This window comes from Lipophrys pholis (assembly GCF_963383615.2).
Source record: "Lipophrys pholis genome assembly, chromosome: 5".
Taxonomy (NCBI): domain Eukaryota; kingdom Metazoa; phylum Chordata; class Actinopteri; order Blenniiformes; family Blenniidae; genus Lipophrys; species Lipophrys pholis.
Window position 1 is genome coordinate 3,262,972 of NC_137628.1, and position 25,647 is coordinate 3,288,618.

At 44.7% G+C, this 25,647-nt stretch overlaps 2 protein-coding genes across 3 annotated transcripts; both read right to left on the bottom strand.

Annotated features, from left to right (window-relative positions):
• Positions 1-4,429: 4,429 nt before the first annotated feature.
• Positions 4,430-16,178, bottom strand: slc25a10b (solute carrier family 25 member 10b). The gene is made up of 11 exons (XM_080464361.1): positions 15,544-16,178; positions 10,223-10,342; positions 9,214-9,328; positions 9,088-9,136; positions 8,970-9,011; positions 8,194-8,237; positions 8,039-8,109; positions 7,835-7,927; positions 7,676-7,753; positions 7,523-7,579; positions 4,430-5,819 (listed from the first exon to the last, which is right to left on the bottom strand). Exons 1-11 carry the CDS (start codon positions 15,631-15,633, stop codon positions 5,718-5,720), a joined length of 861 nt encoding a protein of 286 aa, XP_080320487.1. The 5' UTR covers positions 15,634-16,178; the 3' UTR covers positions 4,430-5,717.
• Positions 16,179-23,608: 7,430 nt separating this feature from the next.
• Positions 23,609-25,310, bottom strand: LOC308110200 (claudin-4-like). Of its 2 annotated transcripts, none has more exons than XM_080464362.1 (2): positions 25,225-25,310; positions 23,609-25,137 (listed from the first exon to the last, which is right to left on the bottom strand). In XM_080464362.1, exon 2 carries the CDS (start codon positions 24,986-24,988, stop codon positions 24,311-24,313), a length of 678 nt encoding a protein of 225 aa, XP_080320488.1. In that variant the 5' UTR covers positions 24,989-25,137; positions 25,225-25,310; the 3' UTR covers positions 23,609-24,310. The 2 variants fall into 2 exon arrangements, with proteins under 2 accessions (XP_080320488.1, XP_080320489.1); XM_080464363.1 differs by having other exon boundaries at positions 23,615-25,126.
• Between the last annotated feature and the right edge of the window lie 337 nt (positions 25,311-25,647).

Consider the following 25,647-nt stretch of genomic DNA (forward strand, 5'->3'; position numbering starts at 1 on the left):
CGTCAGAGGAAAAATGCAGAGGCAGTCGAAACCGGTCAGGTAAAAAACGTATTTTTTCACTAATTGTCGCCTAAAAACAAACGATATCAGGAAGTGTGCAGTGATCGGAAGACCACGCTCAACAGAGGGTACACGGTTGTACTGTGGTGTTGGCCTTCTGAGCCACTATGGATTTTGGCAGCTTCTTCTAACGCCGAGACAAATTTGTCCGCTGTGTGTGTGCGTGCGTGCGTGCGTGCGTGCGTGCGTGCGTGCGTGCGTGCGTGCGTGCGTGCGTGCGTGCAATCAGCTCCAGCACGCTGCAACCCTGTTCAGCAATGCAGTATAGAAGATGGCTGGATGATTGTTTCCCAGCCTTTGTGTCTTTCTGCACTTCCTGTTTCCTCCTCAAGTTGTCGACAAATCGGCGCGTCTCATTCACCTGCAACTCTCCGCTCCTTTGTGAGTCAAGATTTTCTCACAGTACATCCCGGCTTTGGAACGGCAGTACAACAGACAGTGTACACACCTCTGTGGATTTCCTAAGAATCAATCAGCATGTAAACAATCTTCCGTTCTCAAAGGGAAGACAGTGAGACTTTATTACAAAATGTTTGACAATCTGGTGTACAGTGGTTTTTGTTGAACAACCCTGACTGGAGCACAGCGAGGCACGGAGACATTTCTTATCCCAGGAGATAGGCGTTGCATCCCTGTGACCTTAAATCCAAAGAATACGTTTCCTAGTAACTCGTTGCTTCTGCAGCCGAGATGTGAATGAGTCATAAAGAAAACTGTGTGCGTGCGTGCGTGCGTGCGTACATGCGTGCGTGCGTGTCCTTCAAGTCTTTCACATTTTGTCACAATACAACCACAAATCTAAATCAATTTATTGGGATTTTAAACCAACGCAGCAGCGTGAGGTGGAGGGAAAATAAAACACGGTTTTCATGTATTTCATTTTTACAAATGAAAAAGTGAAAAGTTAAATTGATTCTTCTCAGAATAAATTAGAAATGAGTTCTTCATGAGTCCACATTGACAGACACACGGTGGGTAAAAGTCTCGGCTTTGACTCTCGCTGCCTAATTGAACCCGTACCCTCGAGCCAGTGTAGTTTCTCAGTTAAGTTTCTGTCCCTCATGCGCTGTGCAGAAGAAGTAACCTTGAATTAATTAGTTATTAATTCAATGTCTGGTTCTACGTTTTATGATCATTGGACCAAATGTGAGTCCATGTATATTTAGACAGATTCTTTACACTTGCATCTTCCCAAAATCACCCGCAAAGCCTCAGAACTCCCTGAGACGGGGCTAAAGATGAAGATATCTGTCAAGGGTCTGAACCGAAATCCTTACTGCTGTAGATGGTAAAGTCCACTGGATTTGTTGATATTGGCCGAGTACCAGCAACGTAAAGGGTTAAATTGACTCTCATTTAAAGCAAGACTGCTCACGTCTTTTTAAATCAATGAAGTCCACTTCAGCACTGAACAGAGAATTAAAGCTCAGATGATCCTTTTAACCTCCAACGCCTGGTTTTCAGTGACTCATGAAAAAGCGTAATTCACCTTTATTTGAGTGGGACGGATAATTCCGCGCACTTCATGCATTTCTGCTTTGTTGGGTGAATCGTTTCTGCAGATTAATTGAGTTTTATAGACTGTTGTGAGAAGTCGGTACAAAGTTAACTGATGGGGGATCTCACAGTGTTTCGGGTGAATAAATATAAATATTGAGAGTAACAGTGCTGATTATAAAGATCTCTGTTCTTACTCAGTTTATTTCTGTTGTTGTGGAGCGATAAACTGAAATATTACTTAATGCCTTTTGATGATCATAGTTGATTCAATGATAATATATGATATTACAGAAGTATTGCATCTGAAGCTTGACTTTGGGTTTGAATCCCAGATCTGAGAGAAAAGACACGATGCATGAAAATTACAATTATTACAAAGAACTGTGTATGTCCTTACTTTAACTGCCATTCTTCTACACTCGTAAACTTTAGTGAAATCCACTCAGATTTAAAGTTGAAACTGTGAAAGTCTCTTTTCTTCCCGGCAGTATGTTACCAGACTTTTTGCTGAGCGACGAAGAAGCAATCTGATTTGTTCTGAGTCTGTTCTTTCAGACCGAAGCTTCGCTGTGACCTTTCAGTTAATAAAATTTCTTTCTTCGCCGACGTTTTTCTCTTAACAAGATTCATATTAAACGTTGCTGTACGGCTGCAGACCACATGGGACTTCAGCTTTTTCAGCGTGAGGCAGTTTTAACTTGAATTTCTGGATTGTACGTTCAGATTCAAACCCGAGTGACTTCCAGATCATGTTTCTGGACTGCAGGAGGAAACTCACACACACACAGGGAGAGCATGTAAACTCCACAGAGGAAAAACCCATCAGGTTCTCATTGTGAGGCGGCAACGCAAACCACTCCTCCACCGCGCCGTCTGTATAAATCGAATGAACGGGAAAGAAACTGAGGCGAGTGTCTCAAGCATTTTGAAGCTGCGTCAGCTATGCAGATGTTTTTGTTTGGCGCACGCTGGCGGACAGTTTCAAGTGTGACTTTGGGAAAGTATGCAATGAAGTAAATATGGAAAAAAAACCACAGAAGCCAGTGGAAGAACAATATACAAAAATAATTATTTGGTTTTAATGTCATCTAATGAAATGTTGTTTCTTTATCTTTTCATATCTTTCATATGCCAAAGAATATTTAGTAATACAAACAGAAATACGTAGATAATCCATCTAATGTATGTGAGACAAATATTAGATCTGGAGGCAAACAGGCGTTTCATTCCAAGCTCCTTCGCCAGTGTTTAATTGTCCCTCCTCTAAATGCCTCGTGAAGCTAATATAGAAACGTGTTGTTGTTGCTGTTCAGTTTCCTGGTCGTTTTATACGTTTATTTGTTTTTTTAACACAATATAATTTCGGCACGTGAATGTAATAATATGAAGTTTGAAATTAGAGAACATAAATCAGTAAATTTTGCTAAATGATGGGGTTGGTCAGGCTTGAAGGACCATCCTATTTTATACTAGAGACAGAATGCTCCACAACAAATGGTATCCACAATTTAAATGCCCAGATATACAAGGCAACACACGGAATGAAAGCTTGGGACAGGGACTTTGTGGAATAACGAAAAAAGTTAAGCTGATCGGATCCAGAGTAAGACAGTCCAAATCATCATTACATACATTTGAAATGTTGCCATATTTAACACCATGCATTAGACCCCAGATGAGATTGGTCCCAGACCCATGTTGCTCCTTCTGCCCTCATGGAACCACCGGCTCATTTCTACATGTGGTATGGGAATGTCCAGTAGTTTTTGGTTTGTGGGAGACGGTTATTAGTACTCTGACAGAACTAACAGGGGTTACCACTGGACCCAGCTGTACATCCTCTAAATAAGGACTCTCGCATTGCGGATTCGGACAAGAAGCAAAAGATTTGGCTGGCAGGCCGAACCGCAGCAAAGATTGTTGTCCAGGGCTGGAAACCCCTGTGTGACATCTCAAGTACTCGCTGACTTCTGAGCTTTATGGACATTGCCTATCTAGAACTATCATCGGCAAGAGTCAATGATGCAAAACTAAGCACAAGCCACATGTGGACAGAATTGATATCACACTTGAAAGACATTCTTACTAAGTAGACCAGCTCTGTTCTGACATTGCTATCCTGACAATCATGTGTGTGTGTGTGTGTGTGTGTGTGTGTGGGGGGGGGGGGTTACAGGGGTTAAAAGTCCCAAAGTAACCAAAAGTTTGTTGTTCCTTGAGTGAACATATTGCATTTGGAAATAAAATTTGAATGAAGAAAAAAAAGAAAATCATGCAAAACCAAAAAGTAACGCGTCAGTTATTCAGGATTAAATGTGAAATCTTGTTTTGTTCATGTCTGAGTCAGTGTCCTCAAAAAGCAGAAGGTCTCGTGCTTCTTGCATGTGCTTGTTTGTTAACGTGAAAATGTCAGTCGTTTACGTGTTTCATGACGACAACACGTCATGTTTGTTTTTTTTACATACCACTAAAGCATAATTCTGAGGTAAGGAGCGTCTTCGGTGTGGACGTCTTGTCGCTCTGCAGAGACTCAGCATGTAAGAGAGAAACGGCAGTGCTGTTATGAGAGAGAAGCAGAGGCAGATTCTCACACATGTTCATGGATGTGGTGTTGGAGGTGAACAGCTGGAGTCCCTCATGTGATGGATTGTGTTAATAAAGGACCGAGCAGCCCTGCTCATCAGGGCAAAGTGACAGAGCATCACTGTTGTCATCCGTCATTTCACCTGAAGTCCAGCGCCGAGCTGCGCCTCTGGAAAAATCACCCCGAGCTGAGCGACGCTACGTCCTTCATTTAATGAGGACAAATACTGAAGTTGTGTTCTGATTGATCAGCACTTGGCCCATAACGCATAAATAAACACATACGCACATGTTGAATTAGTATTTTAATTTCAAAATGATTAGATCATGACCTACAAAACACAAAGTCACTAACACAGAACCGTTGCTCCAGTTTCGTTAAAGTCGGGCTACCGTTACAGACCGTTACAGACAATATGGCTGAGTTCAGGAACACCAACATGCAGGCACACAGGTCCTGGTCCGAAGACCTTTCAGGCTCTTCTTCTGAATGCACCCTGGGATCAAGAAGCATTAAAACAGCATATTTAACACGTTGCCACGCTGCCCCCTGCAGGACAGAGAGTGTAAGGCACCCTGTAAACAGAGCAGGCACAGCAGAGAGGACACTTCACTGCAGCCCAGCCACCAAAACATCAGAATGTGTCTGAACACGTGAGCAAGCAGCGCCGCTTTCTACGCTACAAGATAGTTAAGTTTTTTTTTTTTGCTAAAGTGCCGTTTAAGTCAGCTGCATCCTGAGTCAAAGTGTGACACTCAATGACACCGAGCGAGCAGGAACATTATGGATGGAAATACAGTGTGTGCACTGGACAGCAGTTCTCTACAGGGGATCAAGAAAACAAGCGATTACACTGAAACTGGGAAAACTACAAGAGCCTTTTTCATTCATCCTGCACTCTCTGCTTCACACGAACAAGCTTGGTCCTCTCTTTCGCCAGATTTCAATGGTTGGTTGTTGGTTTCCAGTTGTAAATAGAGAGCAGACTGCGTTTGGTCTGCGCCGATGGGAATGACTGAGGGGGAACGACGGACAGATTCAGGAGAACAGCAGTCGCTCGTCGTGTTTGCTTACAGCTTAACAACAACATGTAGTACCTCCAGGAAACAACGCGTTGGCCCGTAAAAACGACATGGCCGGAAAGAAAAACAAACACAATTTAGCAACAACCTGCATGTTCGCACACGTGCCACTGGCCTTTAAGTGCAATTAAACAAACATTTGGAAATTATTAAAGTTAGTATTCAACTGTTTTCAGTACGATCTACCTAACATCTGCTAGGACTACTCGATTATTCTCCCAATCTGGCAGGTTGGTCAGTGACGTTTCATTATTTTACATCAAGCATTTAGAACTTTCTAGTAGGAGAAAGGATCAGGTCCTTTTAAGACACTGGTGCTCTGAGAGGTAGAGCAGAAGGAGAAAACACAGTAATGAACTGTACACGTCTTCACCTTCCCTTTTAATCTTGTACTTGATGAATAGCAGAGTGATGAAGCTGTGGTGGTGGTGGTGGTGGTAGTGGTAGTGGTGGGGGTGGGGGTGGGGGGAGACGATCACCAGCCCCCGGGCTCATGAGATGATGCGGATGCCGAAGTTTTGCCTGAGCTGCTCCAGGAAGATGAAGGTGAGCACCGTGTGAGGAATCAAGCGGATCCCTGCAGGAACCAGACCCTACAACAGAAACATGGCGTTAAACTCCCCATGAGCCTTTTCTCCATCACATCAACCGACCAGTGGCCGGACCGGAGGTTCTGAGGGGTTTCCTCTCTTCTTGGGATTGTGATGATGAGACTATAATCCAAAAGGGGAAATTAAAGCTGCAAGCAGCCTTGATCGGGACCTTGCACTCTGGCCCAGTTAAATATTGATCAAATATACATTTTGAAGGTTTTAACAAAAAAGGACTTTTATTTAGAAAATTGTGGGGCGCCTTTTATATTGAAAGCCAACTACACTCTAATCTATCCATCCATCCACTCCCGCTTATCCGTTTCCGGGTCGCGGGGGTGTCAGTCTGAGAACCGTCACCCAGATCACATTGCACCGCTTAAGAACCTTCCTGCAGGTGGTGAGCCCACGGGAAGGTGGCGCCCGGCGTGGGACACGAACCCACTACCTTGAGAATGACAGTCTCATGCTCTACCAACTGACGCTCTAATCTAGCTAATCCATAAATATACATTTTTGAGGTTTTTGGTGTAAATCTTGATAAACAAGGACTTTTATTTGGAAAAAAAATTTGGGGCTTTTCTTTTGAAAGCCAGCTCACCCCGAGCCCAGCTAAACACTTTATATCCTTTTTGAAGTCAACATTATAATTTCTGATAAACATAAAAACCCTTTCAGGCTCAGTCCCTAATAAACATATTGTACATTGACGGCTTTCTTTGCTCTTGTTGGTGTATTGAGACGATTTTATGGCGACAGGAATCGTGCTTATTGCCGTTTTCCAATTCTTGCTCTTTTTTCATAAATGCTGGCTTGTCCATCAAAGCCTCTGGAAAGTGAAGCTCCCGGCTGAGAGGAGGCTGAATACACCTCAGCAACGAGACGGAGGAGTTCTACGACTCAGTCTATCCATCTTCTCTGCCGAGTCCACTGAAGTCCTGGAGGAACACACTCCTGCATGTGTTTTGCTCTTCTGGTACATTTTAATCTCATAAATGTGTTTATTTACCTTAAGCTTCCGTTAGAGCTTTGGGAAACACTGAGAACATGGCGGACTGTGGTCGACGCCGTCCTTTAATCCGGCATTGGGATGATGAGAGACCTAGGGGTGTCTGGTAACTTCCTCCAGGGTCTCTCTGCAGTTCCCAGGTGGTCCTGGGACGACGTGGCATTTCCTTCTTCCTGTTTCACGTCCAACTGGACTCCAGTGGGGGGGTCGTTGTCTGGGGAGATATATTTTTTTTGTTGCAGGGTGTCCTGCTCTTTTTCTTTTTGTTTTTAGCCTTCAGGGATTTTTTTTTGCCTCCATCCCTCTCCCCTGCTGAACCATCCTCACGTTTCACTTCCTCATTACATTCATCCATCTCCTCCTGCCTGGCAGCTTCATCTCCTCCTGCCTGGCAGCTTCATCTCCACCTGCCTGGCAGCTTCATCTCCACCTGCCTGGCAGCTTCATCTCCACCATGCTTTGTCCAACACATCCATTAGGTCTCCGTCCGGCTGCTCTGAGCAGCTCCAGCTCAACTTCACTTTCAAGTTGTAAATCTCATGTTCCAGCCACCAAAATTCAGACAGGGTGTTTTTTTACACTTTGTACATGGTACGATGAGGGTTTTTGGGAGCTTTTGTTGCATGATTGGTACAAAATTCAACTGGAATTCACTTCAAGGGCAAAACAAACAGTTAAACTTGTGACCGTTTGTTACCTTGTAAAAAGCCAGCGGACCCAGCCGGGCAGTTTCTCTTAAGCAGTGAGCCACGCCCTGCAAACAGACACAGGATGGAGTGACCAGAGAGTGAGACGAGGGAACGGAGAAAGGGGGGGGAATTGTAAGTTGAACAGAGAAGGTTGCACTCACTGTGTACTCTCCTTTAGAGTTCATCAGCCTCGTCTTCATCACGTCCAGCGGTTGGCAGAGGAACGTGGCGCAGCCTCCCTGCAGAGCAGCGGTTTACACAAGCTGAGTCAGCAGACCGCCAAGCTTGACGCGGACTGGAACCGACACGCAGATACTCACAGCAATGAAGCTGGAAACAAAGTGTGTCAGGATGTTGTCTCCCATGATGCCCATTCCCAGCACCAGCTGCTTGGCCTGGTCGTAGCACGCCAACTACAGAGGAAAAGACGAAGACACGCGGAGACGTTTGAGGTACGGCCACTGAGCAAAGAACATTAGGGAAACAAGATTCCCTTCATACTGGATGAGACTGAAGAGCCTCACCTGTCCCACTGTGACCAGAGCTCCTCTGCTGGAGGCCATGGACGCTCCAGAGAAGAGTTTCCTCACACCCTCTGCATCAGTCCAGAGAGCAGATCAAACGTCAGACGCCATCGACCCGGCGAGATTTACCTGGTAGTGATCTGCACATACTGTACCTTCTCTGGCGACTCTGAAGAGTCCGTTGATGGCGTGTTTGTAACTGCAGACAAAGAACAAATCGCTCAACTTAAAACTACAATATTAGGACATCACAGACGAGTGGATTGTTTTATTAGGATTTTTTTCCTCTAAAAAAATCACATCTGATTAAATATTCAAAATGTTTTGACATACTGTATCTTGGATTCGAGAAAGTCAAACGTTTTAGCTTATGTGAAAAAATATTGTGTAGTTGGCCACTAGAGGGTGCTGTTGGTTGTTTATGTAATGAAACCACACACACACACACAGCAGAGAACAATCTGCTGTAAACATTAACAATGGTGAGAACACAGACGTTCTAGTGGACAGACGACCAAGATGGATTGTTACTACGGTGACTGTCAAAATAAAAGTACCAAGTCCCAGGAGAACATGGACTGGGAGTCATGACACTCTGGAGGAAACGTTGTTCTTCCTGTAGAGCTACTGAGCATGTGCAGAACCACTAGTTACTATGGTCGTGGTGACCAGGAGCAGCGTTTTTAGAAAAGTTGCGTTTTCACCCGTTTCTGCGTTTGTCTGAGCATTTTCAAAAAGTTCCACCTTGGGATCTGTTTTCAGTGACTCCGAACACCATCGTTGTGTAAACGCACTACACACAAAGCACTACAAAATTTGAAAACATTAACCGGGGCCTAAAAGACATGGAGGTTTTACTGAATAAAATGATGGCAGAAGTTTTCCTTAACTTTTTTTTTTTTAACTGCCGAAGATAAAAGTAAAAACTCACTTTCTCCTCTGTTCTGGCGGCAATTTCATGTCATTCTGCATCCTGCCATCAAAAGCATCAAGTTAGTTTTTCCTCCAAAGATAACCATTCGCTTGTTGTGTGCTTGATGCCTCCGTACCTCACGTTGACCAGGTCGGCCGGCGTTCCCACGAAGCCGCCCGTGAAACCTGTTATTAAAGAAACGGAGCTGATCGGAGCGTCTGACGAGTGAGTCTGAAAAGTTTTAGGTTTTTTTTATTTTTACCTCCGAAGGCTCCCAGCAGGACCTTCTGGTAGAAGGGCATGGGGCCCTGGCTGGTGCTGCCCAGCATGTCCCTCACCGTCTCATAGATGGCGAATCTAGTGAGGGAGTACGACATCTGAGGAAGAAGAGAGGAGCTCACATCGATCTGGGTTCTTCTCATATCAGGAGGCGATTAAAAGAGTCTCTCTTTCTTTTGCGTTGAATCACTTCTTCCTGTCCTGCTGCTCCAAAAGCTAAAACTTCTCGAAAAACTTCACGGCTTCACTCCAAAAAACTTAGCTGCACTATCGTTTTTTTATTAACTCTTGACTGAGAAAGTGACCTGATCCCGTTTCCTCAAAACGAACAATGAGGACAAAAAGATGTGAGAAACTGTACATAGATTCACACAGAAACACTGATAAATACTTTTTAAACCCACAAATCCTCTTTTATTCTAAATAAATGGCCCATGATTGTATTTTTTTTTTTCTCCCTTTATGACTTTAAAAACCTTAAGGTAAAAAAAAAAAGTGTCCCTTGACATTGTCCTTGTAGTTCTCCATTCCCGGTCGTTTTATCTAGAAGCATCTTTGTGGTAAACAGTGAAAATAAAATCTAAGATATACTTTAATGGCAGTAATAAAATATAAACCGACAGCTGATAAAAGCTCTCCTACTTTATCTCAGGTTAAACAAAAAAAATAAATGCTTTAGAGAGATTATATGTGGAAATGTTGCACTGGAGGATTCAGCTGTTCTGTGTGGAGTTTGCATGTTCTTCCCGTGCGTCCGCGGTTTTGGATCGAACCAAGCTTTAAAAAAAAAAAAAAAAAAAAAAGATGTAAAAGTCCTATACGTGTCCCATTGTGTGTTTGTTTACACACACACCGTCTTCAGACGTCATTCATACTTCAGTGTTTGGGTTCAGCCGCTTGTATCCTGTCCCACCGACACAACAGGCTGTACAGAACTAAACCTGCGGAACACTTGGTCACTGCTGCGGAGGATCAGATGGTCGGTGACATACCTGCCTGCAGAGGGAAGCAGAGAGGCCGTTGTAGAGAGCCAGCACGCCGTCGTTCTTCACCACATGGACGGCCATGCCCATCATCCTCTTCTTCACCTCCTGCTGCGTCTGCAGGTGCACCTGAAAGACGGAGGGGTGGTTGAAAAGCACGTCACACGGAACAAATCTACAAACGGCGGCACATCGGCAAAGCTTTCCAGCAAGCAGGTGTAAACAAGGACAAAATGATCGTTTGGGAGCGAATGTCCCTGAAGCTACGACAAACGGAATGTGGGATGTCCTGGATTTCATTCTATGTTAAAGGTCAAAATGCAGGATTGTCTAAATTAGTGGTGTCAAACGCTTTTCAGTTCAATTTCATCTCGAGTGGGCCGGAGCGGTAAAATAGTGCCAAAATAATCCTTAAAGGGGTCATATTCTCCAGCTTTTCAACAATTTCACTTGGTCTCGTTTGTCCAAAAACATTTTATTCAAAGTTTATGTCCCCAAATCCAGCTTTTCCTTGATTTTCCTCCATTTGAATATTGGATCATAGGAGCTGCATTCAGAATCTGCTGTGTCTGTGTGAGCTGGACTGGCTCCGCCCACACATGCCCATCTTGGGAAGAGGAGGAAGTACTTCCACTCGTGGTGCCATGTGCCAGAGCAGAGCTGCCTAATTGTGGGAGGAGTCAAAGGGAGGGCCTACCTTGATTGGGATTGGCTGAACCCCCGATGACACTATATAGGGTTTGATTTCTGATTGGCTGGTTGGAGCAACACACTTTTTAAAAACTGAAACAAGCCAGGGAGAGAGAGGACGGACTGTCTTCACTTCTGGGGCGTCAGTCCAGGTATGGGGACGATTAGTACTGTTAGAAAACCATTAGAAAGCGAATTTTGCATAATTTTACCCCTTTAAAAGTGAAAGTGCAGGATTGTCTGGATTGGTGGTGTGAAAAGCATTTCAGCTCAGTTCAGATGACACATTGAGTTCGATTTCATCTGGAGTGGGCCGGACCAGTAAAATAGTGTCATATTAATCTTTAAATTCAAACCTAAGACGTCAGTGCATGCAATGAAAATGTCTATATTTTCACCAAAAATAAATAATAACTCCCACAAGTTCAATGAAACCTTTTGATGTACAACACAGTGAAATTTCCAAAAAACAAAACAAAAAAATATATATATATCCATGTTTTTGTTGACATGTTCATTATTTGCTTGGTGGTTTGGCCGGATTGGAGCGTCTTGCAGGCTGGTTCTGCACCACGAGCCTCATGTTGGACACCCCTGGTTTGGATTATCTTTCATGAGAGTCAGACGCAGAGAGAAGAAGTAATATGGAACTGAGAGAAAGCAAACAAACAAACCCTCAGCCTCCTAAAGGTTGGAACAGTTTCATCAGAAGACGTCCACGGTCATCTGTTCTGATTCAGGTTAAAAACATCAAGTTCTCCGTCATCAGGCCTTCAGGTCTACATCTACACGCCGACTTCCAAATTCTGTTACATGTTAATAAGCACATTTAACAATTTCTGCCTGTTTTTGTTCAAATGTAAATATTAATTCTTTACTCTGCCCCAGCAGCAACTCAAGGACGTCCAGACTGCATGAAAATCATAACAGCTCCACAGCCGTGACTCTTTTCCTACTTCCTACCTGCATGTGTAGAACTGACATGGTGAACAAACACGACGACACTATTTCTTTCCTGTCTAAAGTGACAACGGGCATCAAAACCAGGGGTGTCAAACACGAGGCCCGTGGTCCAAAACCCGGCCTGCAAGAGGCTCCGATCCGGACAAACCATCACGTAACGTGTAAAAATCTTAAAGAAAATATAGATTTAAAATAAATAAATAATTTCTTAAGAGTAGCGGACACGACAGGAATACTGGGTGAATTTGTGAAAGCATGCGCAATGCAAGAGTTCTAGAAGTTTTCGGACATTTCACCGTTTTTTTTGCAGCAGAAGTTTTCATTCAAATTTGACTTTATGTTGAGATTCTCGTCATTTTCCAAAGGAAATGTTTGTTTTTTTTGTGAAAATATTGACATTTTCAAAACATATACGCTGCGCCACCACAAAGAAAAACTTAGGTTATCATGGAACTATTTTACCGGTCCGACTTACTCAAGATGAAATTTGGCTGCACGTGACCCTCAAATGTGCTCGACACCCCTGCTTTAACGCAAGGGTACGGAAGAGTTTTAGGGCCACTGAAGAAAAAAAATAATAATTCGGAGGCAAAAAAAAAAAAAAAAAAAAACCTTTGTGGCCTCAGAAAAAGTCGAAAATCATATTCGAGATTTTCTTTTTTTCAAGCTGGAAAAAAAAGTCCGTCCATCCACATGCCAGCGAGTGTGACTGCTTCCTCAAAATGCACATCAGGCGGTTTAATGAAGTGATGAAAAGATGCTTCAGGACAGAATCTCGCTCATAAACACGGTGCAGTTATCATCCGTATCAGGACCAGAAGAGACAGAGCAGCCTGCTGCCTGGTTCTGTAGAGGAACACAGTTATCATCAGTATCAGGACCAGAAGAGACAGAGCAGCCTGCTGCCTGGTTCTGTAGAGGAACACAGTTATCATCAGTATCAGGACCAGAAGAGACAGAGCAGCCTGCTGCCTGGTTCCGTCGCGGAAGTTCATCCGAGTGCGAAGGACAAAGGCACGGATCCCGGGCTGCTTATTTAAATGTGTTCTTATCAATCAAGGAAATCCTGTGTAAAATCACACGTCCTTAAGCAGTAAGCAACCCGATATAGTCAGAATTAAGTGATTTTAATGTGAATTCACATCTACGGGTAAATAATGAGGGATGGACAGACGTCTCTCCGTGAAAAAAAAAAATCTGGACTTTGATTTTCGACTTTTTTTGGGACCACGAAGGTTGTTTTTTTTTTTTAGCCTCCGGATTTTTTTTTTTTTCTTCAGTGGCCCTAAAACTCTTCCGTACAAGGGCGAGCTCAGCCAGCTGACGGCTCATTAACTACTACAGCACATTCTATGTCCTTCAAAATAAAGTGTCTCCTGTTCAAAAGCTTTGAAACGTCCCCACTGCTGGGATGTCAAGTGTGATCCTGGGTCTGGTACGTGATGCTCAGTTTAGTCTCAAACTGTGGGGCTGCCGAATTGTTATTGTTGTGACTTTTGTCAGACAAAACATTATTATGAAAAGGTAGATCATGCAAACTGCACACAGGAAGACAGGAAAGGAACTTCTCTTTTTAACCAACCGTTAAAAAAACCCCCAGCTGCAAGCAGCTCAAAGTCTATTTCATGTGTTTTTCACGCTGAACTCACTGTTACTCAACAGAGTCTGCGTTTGTGCAAACAAACAACCCGTAGAGTGGAGATCATCTCGTCTTCAGACGTGCTTTAGTGAAGAGCTTCATGATAATGTGCTGACTGTTCTTTTTACGAGACGCGTTTGATCGACAGTGGCTGGAAAAAATACACACGTTACATTTTCAATGCAGATAAACTTAAAAGTTAAGTATAAGTGGTGAGTTTAAAACCGTAAACGACTACTAGGAAGTCTTCGTCTGTGTTCGCAGTCAGGTTTACGTGTTCAACTTCACTCACAGAAAGAAACGCAGAGAACTTTTATACGATTCAGTCAAACTCTTGAGCACCGCAAGTCTTTTGTAAGACGTCTTGGACGGCGGGATCGCCGTCCAGCTTGTAATCTAATTAGAGATCACATGAGTGTAATCGCATCTTAAACTCACAATGTGGTGCAAATAATAAAACGTTAAAGAGGACAGAGCTTTGCTCGGGTCTCCCAGAGCGAGGTCGAGTCCTTTCGTGAGGCCATTTTTAAACTGGGGATAATTTACGGAGGACTTGTAGAGTTTGACCCGTGTTTTGAAAGCAGCCAAACGTCCTGGTCTGGTCTCGTCCAGGGTGATCTCCTTCGTCAGAGCTGTGGCCACCATGATACATGGAGGACGCCCTCCGTCCAAGCGCGCTGATCACCAGCCTCCACTATAAAATTACACAGCACACGAGTCTAATCACGGGTTAGTGGGATCAGGGTCCCACGCCGCTCCGCCCAGACAAAGCAAGACGGCGGACGCGAGAAGGACTCCTGCAGCAGGGACAACGTTCTACCCTCTGGACTTAAAAACCCGGCGCGCCGTGGTCCTCGTGCTCTGAAGTCACTACTACGTTGCCTGCTGCGATGCGCTTTACACCGGATTTCCACGCACGGTGCCTGAACGGCGTGCAACTTTTAGAAAGCGGCGCAAAAAACGGAACGCCGGAGACCAAGAAGACGAAGGCTTCGAGTCTCTTCACTTGGCTGAGGGTCGTCCGCACGACGAGCTCACATCCTGATCTCACACCCTCACGTCTCTTTAACTTCGACGACTTTTCAAAGTAACAAACCAACACTGCTATGGGCCCTTAAAATAAAACGTGTGGGAAAAGAATGAACTTGATCAAAATGATTTATAGTTAAAAAACCTATTTAAGCGGAGCCTATGTTCACACTGGAGCTCTGGAAGAGGTTGAACGGCCGTCTAATTATGAGATTTTATTATTTGTAGTAAAAGGTTGCTGAACTAGTGTCTGCTGTCACTAGTTTTATAGTTTAGTTTGGACTTTATTAGTGAGCGTTTCAAACATGACTTCCTGTCCATATAAAAGTTTAAAGTGGAAGTGGTGTGCTTTTTGTTATTGATTGGTCGCTTAATTCATTATTCGTTAATTTGAACAAGAGGAAGAAATTAAGTTTTGGAACGTGGTTTTTTAAGGTGTTAAGAGCACTTCCATCCCTTTCAAACATCTACTGCAGGAGTGTTCATCTTCAAAACGCCGGAAGGTTTAATTAAAGTTTAATTAAATTTCCATGTTGAGACGGGAGTCAGTTTGGTTCTGCATAAATAGAACTATTTTCATCAGGCCGTCTCACCCTGGTCCTGTCAGGATGAAATTGGGCTGAATGTGGCTGCTGAACTAAGATGTGTTTGACAGCCCTGGTTTAGAGAGCCATGCACGTGCAAGGAGAAAATGCAAACTCTGCACAGAAGAGCTCGAACCAGGGATTTGGGATCCTGGTCAGGTTTGATCCTGACGCGTCAAATACTTCGGGAGTGGAGCCAGAACCCCTGGAGTGGAGCCAGAACCCCTGCAGGGGAACTTGAGAGTTTCGCTTTGTGAGAGGCAGGAGATCTGGCGGTTTCGAGCCTCTGGACACCGCTGGATCCTGCAGCCCAGGCCTCGATGCTGCCCCCTCCATGCACCGAGTCCAGCTGCAGGGGCACAGCGGCTGGACTCGGTGCCCGGATGAGGCTGCAGCAGCCCCCCCCCCCCCCCCAAACCCCTCACCTTCAGGAGGTCCAGAGGATGCGTGCAGCAGGCGGCTCCGCATGACGCCAGCCCGCCGAAATACCACCGGGACATCCGCTTCTCGGTCATCGTGTCGCTGCCGGGGCCGTGCTCCGATGCGGCGGTGACTTCCTCGGTCCGGGTCCGCCCGCTCCGCGCGCTTCCTGGCCGGCTGTCGCAGGCCTTGTGTCTGTCTACAGTGGCTCACGCGCGGCCTCGTTAATCTTCAAACATTCCGATAAGTGTGTGCGCCACGGACCGGGGACTTTGGGCTCCCGCAGCATCACGCACACTCACGCCACACTATGTGTAGAGACGGCGTGTGTGTTTGTGTGCGCGTGCGTGCCACGGGGTTCCAGGGAAGAAGAGCCAATTGTAAGAGAGGACGGCGGCGCTGCCTCCTCCACCTCCGACGGGGCGGGGGGTGAGATCCAAAGGTCGGGGTAAAAGAGGCAAAACAGCCCCGCGCGCTCACACAGACTTACATACCCCACTTTCACCACCACTGCTTATTGTCACGAGCTTCTTAAAGAGACACGCATCCCGCGCGCAGCTTGCACGGGACTGACTGGTGGTCCTGTCGCTTTAAGACAACAACGGTCCACGTTCTCAGCGATATTGCCAGGTTTGTCCTCAGGCGAATGGTAGGGATGTTGCCAGGTCTGTTGAGGTTCCGCCCATTTCATCTTGTAAATTGATCTTTGAAGCTTAAATTCGAAAACAAAAAGTCTCTCTGGGTGAGTTGAATTTAAAAAGTTCAAACTTTTCTTGACATTAAGTGAGTGTTTTCAGAAAACATTCAAGTCTCTAAAAACAACTCACTAATAATGTATTTATTTATTTAGAGAGAAATAATCTGCTGAAGTTTACGTCATCACCAATGACTGTGAACTGTCACTGTGAAAAGCAATTGATCACTATCAGTTGTGAGAAGATCAAACAGGGACAAATCAACACCATGACACCTTCTAAAAGTAAAAAAAATGCAATTAAATTATGTCTTTAATTTATCCAAGCCTCTAATCAACACTAAAGTCCCATCCTCCTGCTCTTTATACATTATTTTTTTTTAATAATAAACCTTTTAAATGAATAAACTGGCATTTAAATAGTTGAATTTGAGATAAGGTTACACGTCCTTTGGAAAGAGAAATTTAGCACAAATAGTAAAAGAATTAAAGAAACCAAAACACTGCCAGCAGGTCAGTGAAGGAAATAAAAGTGAAAAACCATTCAATCCACCCAAAGTACCGCGGCAGATGTTTCTGCTCCGTCTTTCACTGGGAGGATTGTTGTGCTTCGGCAATAAATGTTGGCAAACTACAGAGAAAACGGTTTCCTTTGGGTTTGACAGGGTGACTGTCGACGATCTCCCCATCACAATATTCCCCCCATCCCTCCTGTCAAGATGTCAAAGTCTTTCATGAGCTCCAACTCTATAACTCTACGAATGTCTTTCTTCTTCGGCTCTCTTTAAGGCTAAATTATTTAATCACCAATGTCCAAACAGGATCCCACTGACTCTGAGTGCTGTGGTTTAGGTTTTTATTAACCCCTTTCTCAGTTTTCTCTGCTTGTTGTTCCCTTTTCTAAATGTTCTTTTCATGACAGTGATCTTTATTGAAGGGGAGCATTTTTTTTCATACAAGCTTCATATGGGGGTTACACTCGGCGTCTTTCCTCTCCTGCACAGTCGGGTTCTATTTCTTGTAATTCTATGTTTTATTCTTATTTTGTGACAATAAAGTGCTCTTGAGTGAGCCAGACACTGAACCCGCCGGTGTGTGAATGTGCCTGAGAATGTAGAGTGCTTTGAGAACTCAACATGCTGGGTTATACAAACAATTTCTCCTCAACAATCAGTGTATTAAAATAATTTTGAAATCTCTTCAATGGGATAGTAAAAAAAAAAAAAAGCTTCTTTTGTCTAGAAATTAAGAATAACAGCTCATTAGCAATTCGTATTGGACAAATTAAAATAAAACAAGTTTAACAACATTTTTCTTACTAATTTCTGTAATGTAATAAGATGAATAATGAAACATTGCTCTCACAAATGATCAGACCAGAGTTACAAACTGCTCTGTGCAAAGTGCAGATCGGTTTAAATACACATTTAATAATCCCTTGAATTAAAAAAAAAACCTTGACATTTCTGTGACTTTCCCCCCAAAAAAGTGAACATGTCCAGGCAAAAGCGGACATTTGGACTTCAGGTTATACATTACAAGAGCTGCTGAAGCTCCTCGCACACGGCGGTCACTTGTTAACCTCGTCTTATAATGAACGCCAGAGAAGAGTGTCATACTGGTCAGTGCTGGTTTTGTCAAACTCCCGGCCTGCTGGATACTTTCTTACAGAAACACATCTGACCCACCGCATTCTGAAATCAGAAAGTCCTTAGAATTGAAACAGTTTAATAAAAATCTACTGGAATATTGTTGCGGGAAGAGCTGGAGGTCATTGAAGGTCATACGATGAGAAAATAACAATAGTTCAGATTCGGTCTCAGAAGAGCCTCAGAATGAACCTGTGCTGGTTCCTTTTCATTTCATCATGAACTCCTCGGCTCAGGTTTTTAACCATTTTCCTGCTTCTTGTGACTGAAAGCAGCTCGGAATCTGTTTTTTGTGCGTGTCAGCGGGATGGAGTTCATGAAGTCACAACATTCACAGACATGTACAGGCCCGTTGACAAGTCAGAGGTATGAAACTACATTACGTAATTTGAAGCCTCAGCCAGAGAACAGCTTTTAAAAAAAATAAAAAATCCAACTCCAGACTGCAAATATGTCACACAGATCAGGTTTTAATGTAATGCAGAGGCCAACAACAGTGATTCTCAGTGAGACAAAGCAAATATGAGAAGAAGGAAACGCTGGAGCTTTCAAACATGAGCTGTGCTTTGGTTCCTCTTCATCAGCAGGTCGTAATTCCACACTTTTCACCTTCATGAAATAATCAGTGGTTGTGCTTGAAGTGGCTCTCATGTCGCTGTGTGCTGCCTCCTGGTGTATTGTTACTGCTACTACTGCTGAGTAATGGGATTTCTGCCTGGGGGGAAAAAAAGAGATAAAGCAGCAGATTACCAACAAATGCACAAAGGATAACATGCAAACTCCATACAGAAAAATAGAGAATTGAACAGGGGCGCTGTCACTGCGATGTAATGGTGATCCGTTTGGACCGAACATGCAGACATCCGTCATGATTTACAGTAGCGTTGCGTCGACAGCCTCGATTTGATTCACTTTTCCAAACGCATAAAAACAGACTGGAGAAAATCTACATGAAGCAGAAGGGAAAATTAAATGTGTCAATGAGACAAAATCTTAACTGTTCAATGTTTAATGTGACACCTTTGTCCGAAACTATGTGAGAAAGAGACGACGACGTTCTCTTTTTGACCAGGTTCTGGTGGTGTTATCTATATGAAACATCTCAAACATTAAAGCTTCAAGCAGCCTTGTTCGGGACCTCGCACTCTGGCCTCTGGCCCGTCGGGGTCGGCCCAATCATGGCCTCTGGCCCAATCATAGCCTTTGGCCCATTTAAATATTGATCAAATGAAATTCTTTAAGGTTGTGGGGGGCTTTTATTTTGAAAGCCAACTAAACTCTAATCTAGCTCGAGGCATATTGGCCACGACCTTACCCAACCATAATCCTAATTTTTCTGGTTTCCAGAGATAAGGATATACTATAGTGGGCGTGGGTGGTGGAGGTGGTGTTTAGATAAAGCAAAGCAAGCGACTTGCAGCTAGGGTTGGTCCTGTAACCCTAACCCTCGGGTGGGGTCCAAAGTGGGTGGGACCCGGCTAATTAGCTAGTTATCCATAACCCTAGCCCCCCCTTTAGGCCACGCTCAAAATATCAGCTCAATTGAACAAACTTTGTTAGCATGCTAACTAGCATGCTAGGCTAGTACCTGCTTTCTACCTGAAAACCACACAGGTTGCTCCCCAGGTGTCCCTGACCTAGCGTCTTGTCTTTTCTTATTACGCTAATCTGCTAAGCTAACTAGCAAGCATTAGCATTAAAAAGCATTAAAAAGCATTGGAAGCATTAGCATTGAACTAACCAACTAACCTATAATCTACCTAATCCCTAAATATAATTTTTTGGGGGTTGTGATGTTATTTTTAATAAACAAGGACTTTTATTTTGAAAAGATTGGAGGCTTTTATTTTGAAAGCCAGCTCACCCCTAGCCTAGCTAAAGCCAATAACCACTTTGAAGGTTTACATCATGGGTGTCAAACTCTGGCCCGCAGGCCAAATTTGTTCTGCGCAGATGATCGTATACATACTGGGCTTAGGGCCGTGTGTGTTCCATAACGTAACGTAAAGATCCCAAAAACATTTCAAAAACTTTCCTGCAGCTGTTTATATTTCACTCCAGGAGTTCTGAGCCATCTGGCCCTTCATTTTCTCTTAAATTGTGATGTTCAGACGGGGAGACTGAGGATCTCCTCACAGAAGCGCTCAGTAGGCTCTGGCGCATGCACACAGTCTGCCCAGTCCCGCAGGGTAGATGGCCATTTTGACGTCACGCTGACCCCGGGCACAGGCGGACACGGACCACCTTAATACTTAAAATCATGGAATGCTCTGCTGGCGCTTTGGCGCTTTCCACAAACAGCCTCTCCTCTGTTGACAGCAGTCATAGCGTCCCCATGCTACTACTGGCACCCTGCCACCCTCACAAAAATGACAAAAAGAAAGACAGAAAACAGGAACTTTCTGGACAGATGGAAGGCAGAATATCTGTTTTTTTTTTTTTTAATAATTTCATATTTTTTCACTGTGAAATGAATAAATAAATTAACAGAAGAGAAATACATAAGTGGAACCTGACTATCATAACTATATACAAACACAGGAACAAGACAAAATTAAAAACAAACATAGAAATATACACAAAAGGAAAAACGCTATCCACACACACACACACACACACACACACACACACACACACACACACACACACACACACACACACACACACACACACACACACACACACACACACACACACACACACACACACACCTATACGTATACATATGTAAACCAAAAATGTACTTGTAGCATATATCGCGGGGAGAATATCTGTTTACTGTCAGGATTCGGTGGTTCCGGTCCTGGCAGTTTTATGTTTTATGTTGTGTTCTGTTTGTTTTGGTGAGTGTTGTCTTTCTGTTCGGTGTGTGGTGTGTCTTCCTCCCCCTCGCATTTTGACAGCAGAGCAGGCGCAGCCGTGGGGGAGGATAACTCATTTCACCTGTGGCTCATCAGCGGCTCCACCCTTAAAAGCCTGGAGCTGCCAGAGGGTCGTTGCCAGTCCGTACTACTGCTTGCGGTAATTGTTTGGCCTAGCTCTCTTCAGAGTCGTTTTTCTAGTGTTGATCTTGGAGCTCGCGATTTGAAACATTGAGCCAAGACTGGGTTTTGTATCCTTGGATTTTGGTTAATCCCCCCCCCCTGCTTTCGCAGCGTTTTCTGTTCCCCCCTGCGGACTCCCGGTGCTCGCCACCTTCTCCCCATCCTGCGCCGTGGAGAGGCTTCTCAGCAGTGGTTTCCTGGGAGCCGAAGGATCCGCCTTCTCAATAAACATTTGATTTTTTCCCCTTTCAAACCTGTCCCGTGTGTTCTGCATCTTGGGTCTGCCCTTCCGGAACCATGACAGTTTACATATGTTAAAGACAGACCTGTTTTTCTTGTACGTGGTGCCAGCATGGCTATGACGGAGGAGTACAACTTTAGACGACACTATGATACAAAACATGTCGGAAAGTAGAAGAGACGAAAAGAAGTTTGGTTTCACAACAGACTACGTTCAGAAAAGCCAGATCACACAGTGAAGCTGCTGTAAAGGCTCGTTTTATTGTGGCAGCAGAGATCGCAAAATCAGCCCGACCCTTCGATGAGGGAGAGTTTGTGAAAAAGTGCATGATGAAAGTTTGTGACCTCGTGTGCCAGAGAAAAAGCCTTTTAAAACGTGAGCCTGAGCAGAAACACAGTTGTTGATAGCGCATGTGATCTCGCCACCAAACTATATGAGCAGCTGATGGAAAAGGGAAAAGATTTTGTGGCATTCTCCTTCGCTGTGGATGAGAGCAGCGACACATCTGATACTGCCCGGCCTTCCGTCTTCATCCGGCGGAGTGGACTCAAACCCGTGTGTCACGGAGGAACTTTTGGGATTAAAATCGATGCGTGGCACAACCACCGGAAAGGAAATCTTTGCAGGTTTACACATGTGTAACTGAAATGAAGCTGCCATTGGATAAACTGGTGGGATTAACAACAGATGGTGCGGCAGCGATGTGCGGTCAAACGAGTGGCCGGGTGGGCAGGGTTCAGGAAAAGATGCGAGAGGAGGACTGTGCAGGTGAGCTAACTGGATATCACTGCATCATCCATCAAGAATCAGTGTGTGGCAAAGCCCTAAAGATGGAACACGTTATGACCACGGTAACATCAGTAGTTCACTTTGTAGGAGCCAAAGGTCTGAATCACCGCCAGTTCCATTCTATCCTGGAGGAGTTTGGTTCGGAATGCACAGACGTGCCGTATCACACAGAGGAACGATGGTGAAGCCGAGGAAAAGTACTGAACAGATGTTCCCAGCTGCATGAGGAAGGATGTCAGTTCCTGGAAAGCAAAGGGAAAGACACAGCAGGTTTCTGTGTGAGCTCGCCTTTTAGTGTGACATCACGAGCCATCTCGATGAACCTGCAGCTTCAGGGGCGAAGGCGTATCATCGCAGACATGTGCGCTGCAGTGAGGGCTTTCAAAACTAACTTGTGCCCGTGGGAGAATCAGATGCTGCAACAAAACCTGGGCCACTTTCCCTGCTGCCAAACCAATGCAAACGCAGATCTCTACCACCGCGTTTGTCCGGCGATTTGCCAATTTTGATGTCCGGAAATGCAGGTTTGAACTGCTCAGCAATCCGTTTGCAGTTGACGTGGAAAACGCAGCAGCCGATCTCCAAATGAAGCTGATTGAACCCCAGTGTAGTGACACACTGAAGTCAAAGTATGACGCTGTGGGCGCTGCACAATTTCCACATTTCATCCCTGACATGACGCCTCGGCTCTGCAGCCAAGCTGCTCAGATGCCCTCCATGTTCAGCAGCACTTATTTATGTGAGCAGCTCTTCTCTTTGACGAAGATGACGAAAACATCCCACCGGAGACGTCTGACTGATGAACACCTTTGCTCGAGCCTCAGGATTTCTTCAGCTCAGAGCCTGAAACCCAAACATTGAGGAACTTGCGTCCAAAAGGAGATGCCAGGTATCTGGGTAGAACACACCAGAGTAGATCAGTGTGGCGCAAACTGAGCTACAATTAATGTTTTCTTAATGCACTCTTTTGTGCTACTTCAAGGAATGAGTTTGAATGGTTGCACATTCATTTAAAGATATCATTATTAGTTATTTGGTTTATTATTATTATTGTTATTTTATTTTAAAAAGTATTATTAGCCTGTGGGAAAAGGGTTACTGTTTACATTAAGCAGAAGGCTGCAAATAAAAAAAGAAAGGTGAATATCGTATCGGTTTCTAAACACCATTAAATGACAGAGGAAACTCTCCTGCACAAAAATTCATTTCAACTTATTGACTAGTCGAGCGGTTTGGTTTTTATTCGCCGTCAAAGCCCTGAACGCCGCCTCCCGCCGCCTCCCGCCGCCTCCATCCTCTCATTCAAATACATGGGAAAACCAAAATGTCACCTCAGAAACAGCCGTGATAGAACACCCCGAACAAGTGGCAGCTGTGGCTAAACCGTGACTCTGATTAAAAAATCGAGCAGATCAGAAACGCGACAAGAACCTGCCGAACAAGACGATGTAACACATGTGAGGAAAATTCCCTCATACTAAGATCAAATACTTTTTAAAATGTTTTTTTTTTTTAATGTGTTTTGCTTTTGCTTTATTCATTTCAAATTGTCCTTAATTAAAAGAACCCCCGCCCCCTCCCTCCCCAAAAAAACCCACACAAAGAAGCAATATGCATCTGAACACATGCACATGAAATGGAAAGAAAAAACTTCAAGATATTCAATATTTATTACACATTTTCAACATTTTATTGAACCAGAGGACTTATTTACGACAGCCAAATGTTTTAAACTGCCTGAAACTGTTTGGTTTAACTCATGTCTGGAAATATGTGTCAAAACAAGTTACTTCTCTTTGATAATCTAACTTTTAAATGTAATATGTGACAAGAGTATTCTGTATAATGCGACATTTCTATGAAGACATAGTAAAAATAAAAACACATTATGTTTGTTATTGAGTGAAATGATAAAATTTTTTTTTAAAAATAACTTGTGTGAAAAGTCATTAAACAAGCAGCACCACTTCTGCCCACACTCATCAGCATACACACGTTTACTATGCACACTGGCCTTGTGTACACTCACAGCCCACACACACACGCACACACACAATCACAAATGCAGACATTCACAAGCACACACTCACAAACACAAGCAGAGGGCGACTGGAATCCAAGAAATGTAAGTCACATGCATTAGTAAACATGTAATCATCTAAAATCCTCCCACAGCTCGTCCCCACTCCACCTCGGCACGGAGCTTTTACACACTTTGCCCCTGTCAGTTGAGTGAAATGTCATGAAATCACAATGTAACTCACTCAAAGGCCCGAAGGCAACATCAGTTTTTGTATAAAATAAGAGAAAACACAAGTGTCGGCTCCAGGAGCTTGTCCGAGGATGTTTTGCTCCTCAAACAAAAGATTTCTCCTGTTGCTTGGCCTCTGTTGCCGCCGCCGCCGCCGCCGCCTGAGGGTTGTCCTTCGCAGCTCTCCCGAACACCGGCGTCGCTCGGGCTCCTGGCGGCGAGGAGCCGATGTGCAGCAGAACCCCCCCTACCAAGAGCATGACGCTGGCCCCCCAGCCCAGGTACAGGGCTGGCCCCAGCTCTCTCTTCAGAGGAGCCGCCACCTTTGGGTCGTAGAAGTCCCTGATGATGGCGTGGGCGGTCCAGCAGATCGGTATCAAGTAGGCCAGGCCCGCCACCACGAAGAGAACCCCTGCTACCCGGGCCAGCCGAGCCTTGTCGGCCTGCTTACCGTCGCCCATGCAGTGAGTGCACTTGGCCCCGGAAACCCCGAGTATGAGGGCCAGAAGGCAGAGGAGCAGGGAGAGAACCGTCAGGCTCCGGGCAGCTTGTGCAGACGTGGACAGAGCCAAGGTGGAGTCGTAGGTCTTACACTGGATCTGACCTGTGGTCTGAGACAAACAGTTCATCCACAGTCCCTCCCAAAGCACCTGAGCGATCACCAGCTCTCCGCCAACAAAGGCCGACACGCGCCACAGAGGCGCCGCACACACCAGCGACCCACACACCCAGCCCACGATGGCCAGGACCAGGCCCAGCAGCTGCAGACCTGTGGACGCCATCGTCGATGAGCACGACGCACGACACACTCGCTCTCCCAACGGACTTCTGAGGATCACCAGCTTCTTCTTTCTTTATCGCGAGAGGGAAGTCTTCATGGAAATGTGTTGTTGGAGTTCTCTCTCCCAAGGCCAGTTTTGCTGCACAAATGCTGACGAGGAAGGAAAAAGAAACGCCAGCAAATTGACTTTACGTGCATATATTTCAGATATGCTCCGGGGAATCCTGGTCAACTTACTTTTCAGCCAGTTGTCCGCCGCCGTCTTGAGGAACCTTTGTGTGATTCTGAACCATGTGAGTCGAGTGTCTCCCTCTTCTGAAAGTGACTGGACAGCCTGTCGGGCTGGCTGTGGGAGGGAAACATGCTGCATAACACACACACACACACACACACACACACACACACACACACACACACACACACACACACACACACACACACACACACACACAGGGACACTGTTGTCCTCTGCCATGTTGTCATCACTCGGGGTTGCAGTGGGCCGAAGCAAAAAGAAGAAGCCTTTGAGAGGAACCTAGTGTTTATCAGATGGTTAATGTGTGACGCAACAAGCAATTAAAAAAAAAAAACTTAAAAGCCTCGTTTGAGTTTATGTTCAAATTTCAGGTCAGATTTATATTTTTGGTGTAAAAAGCTTTG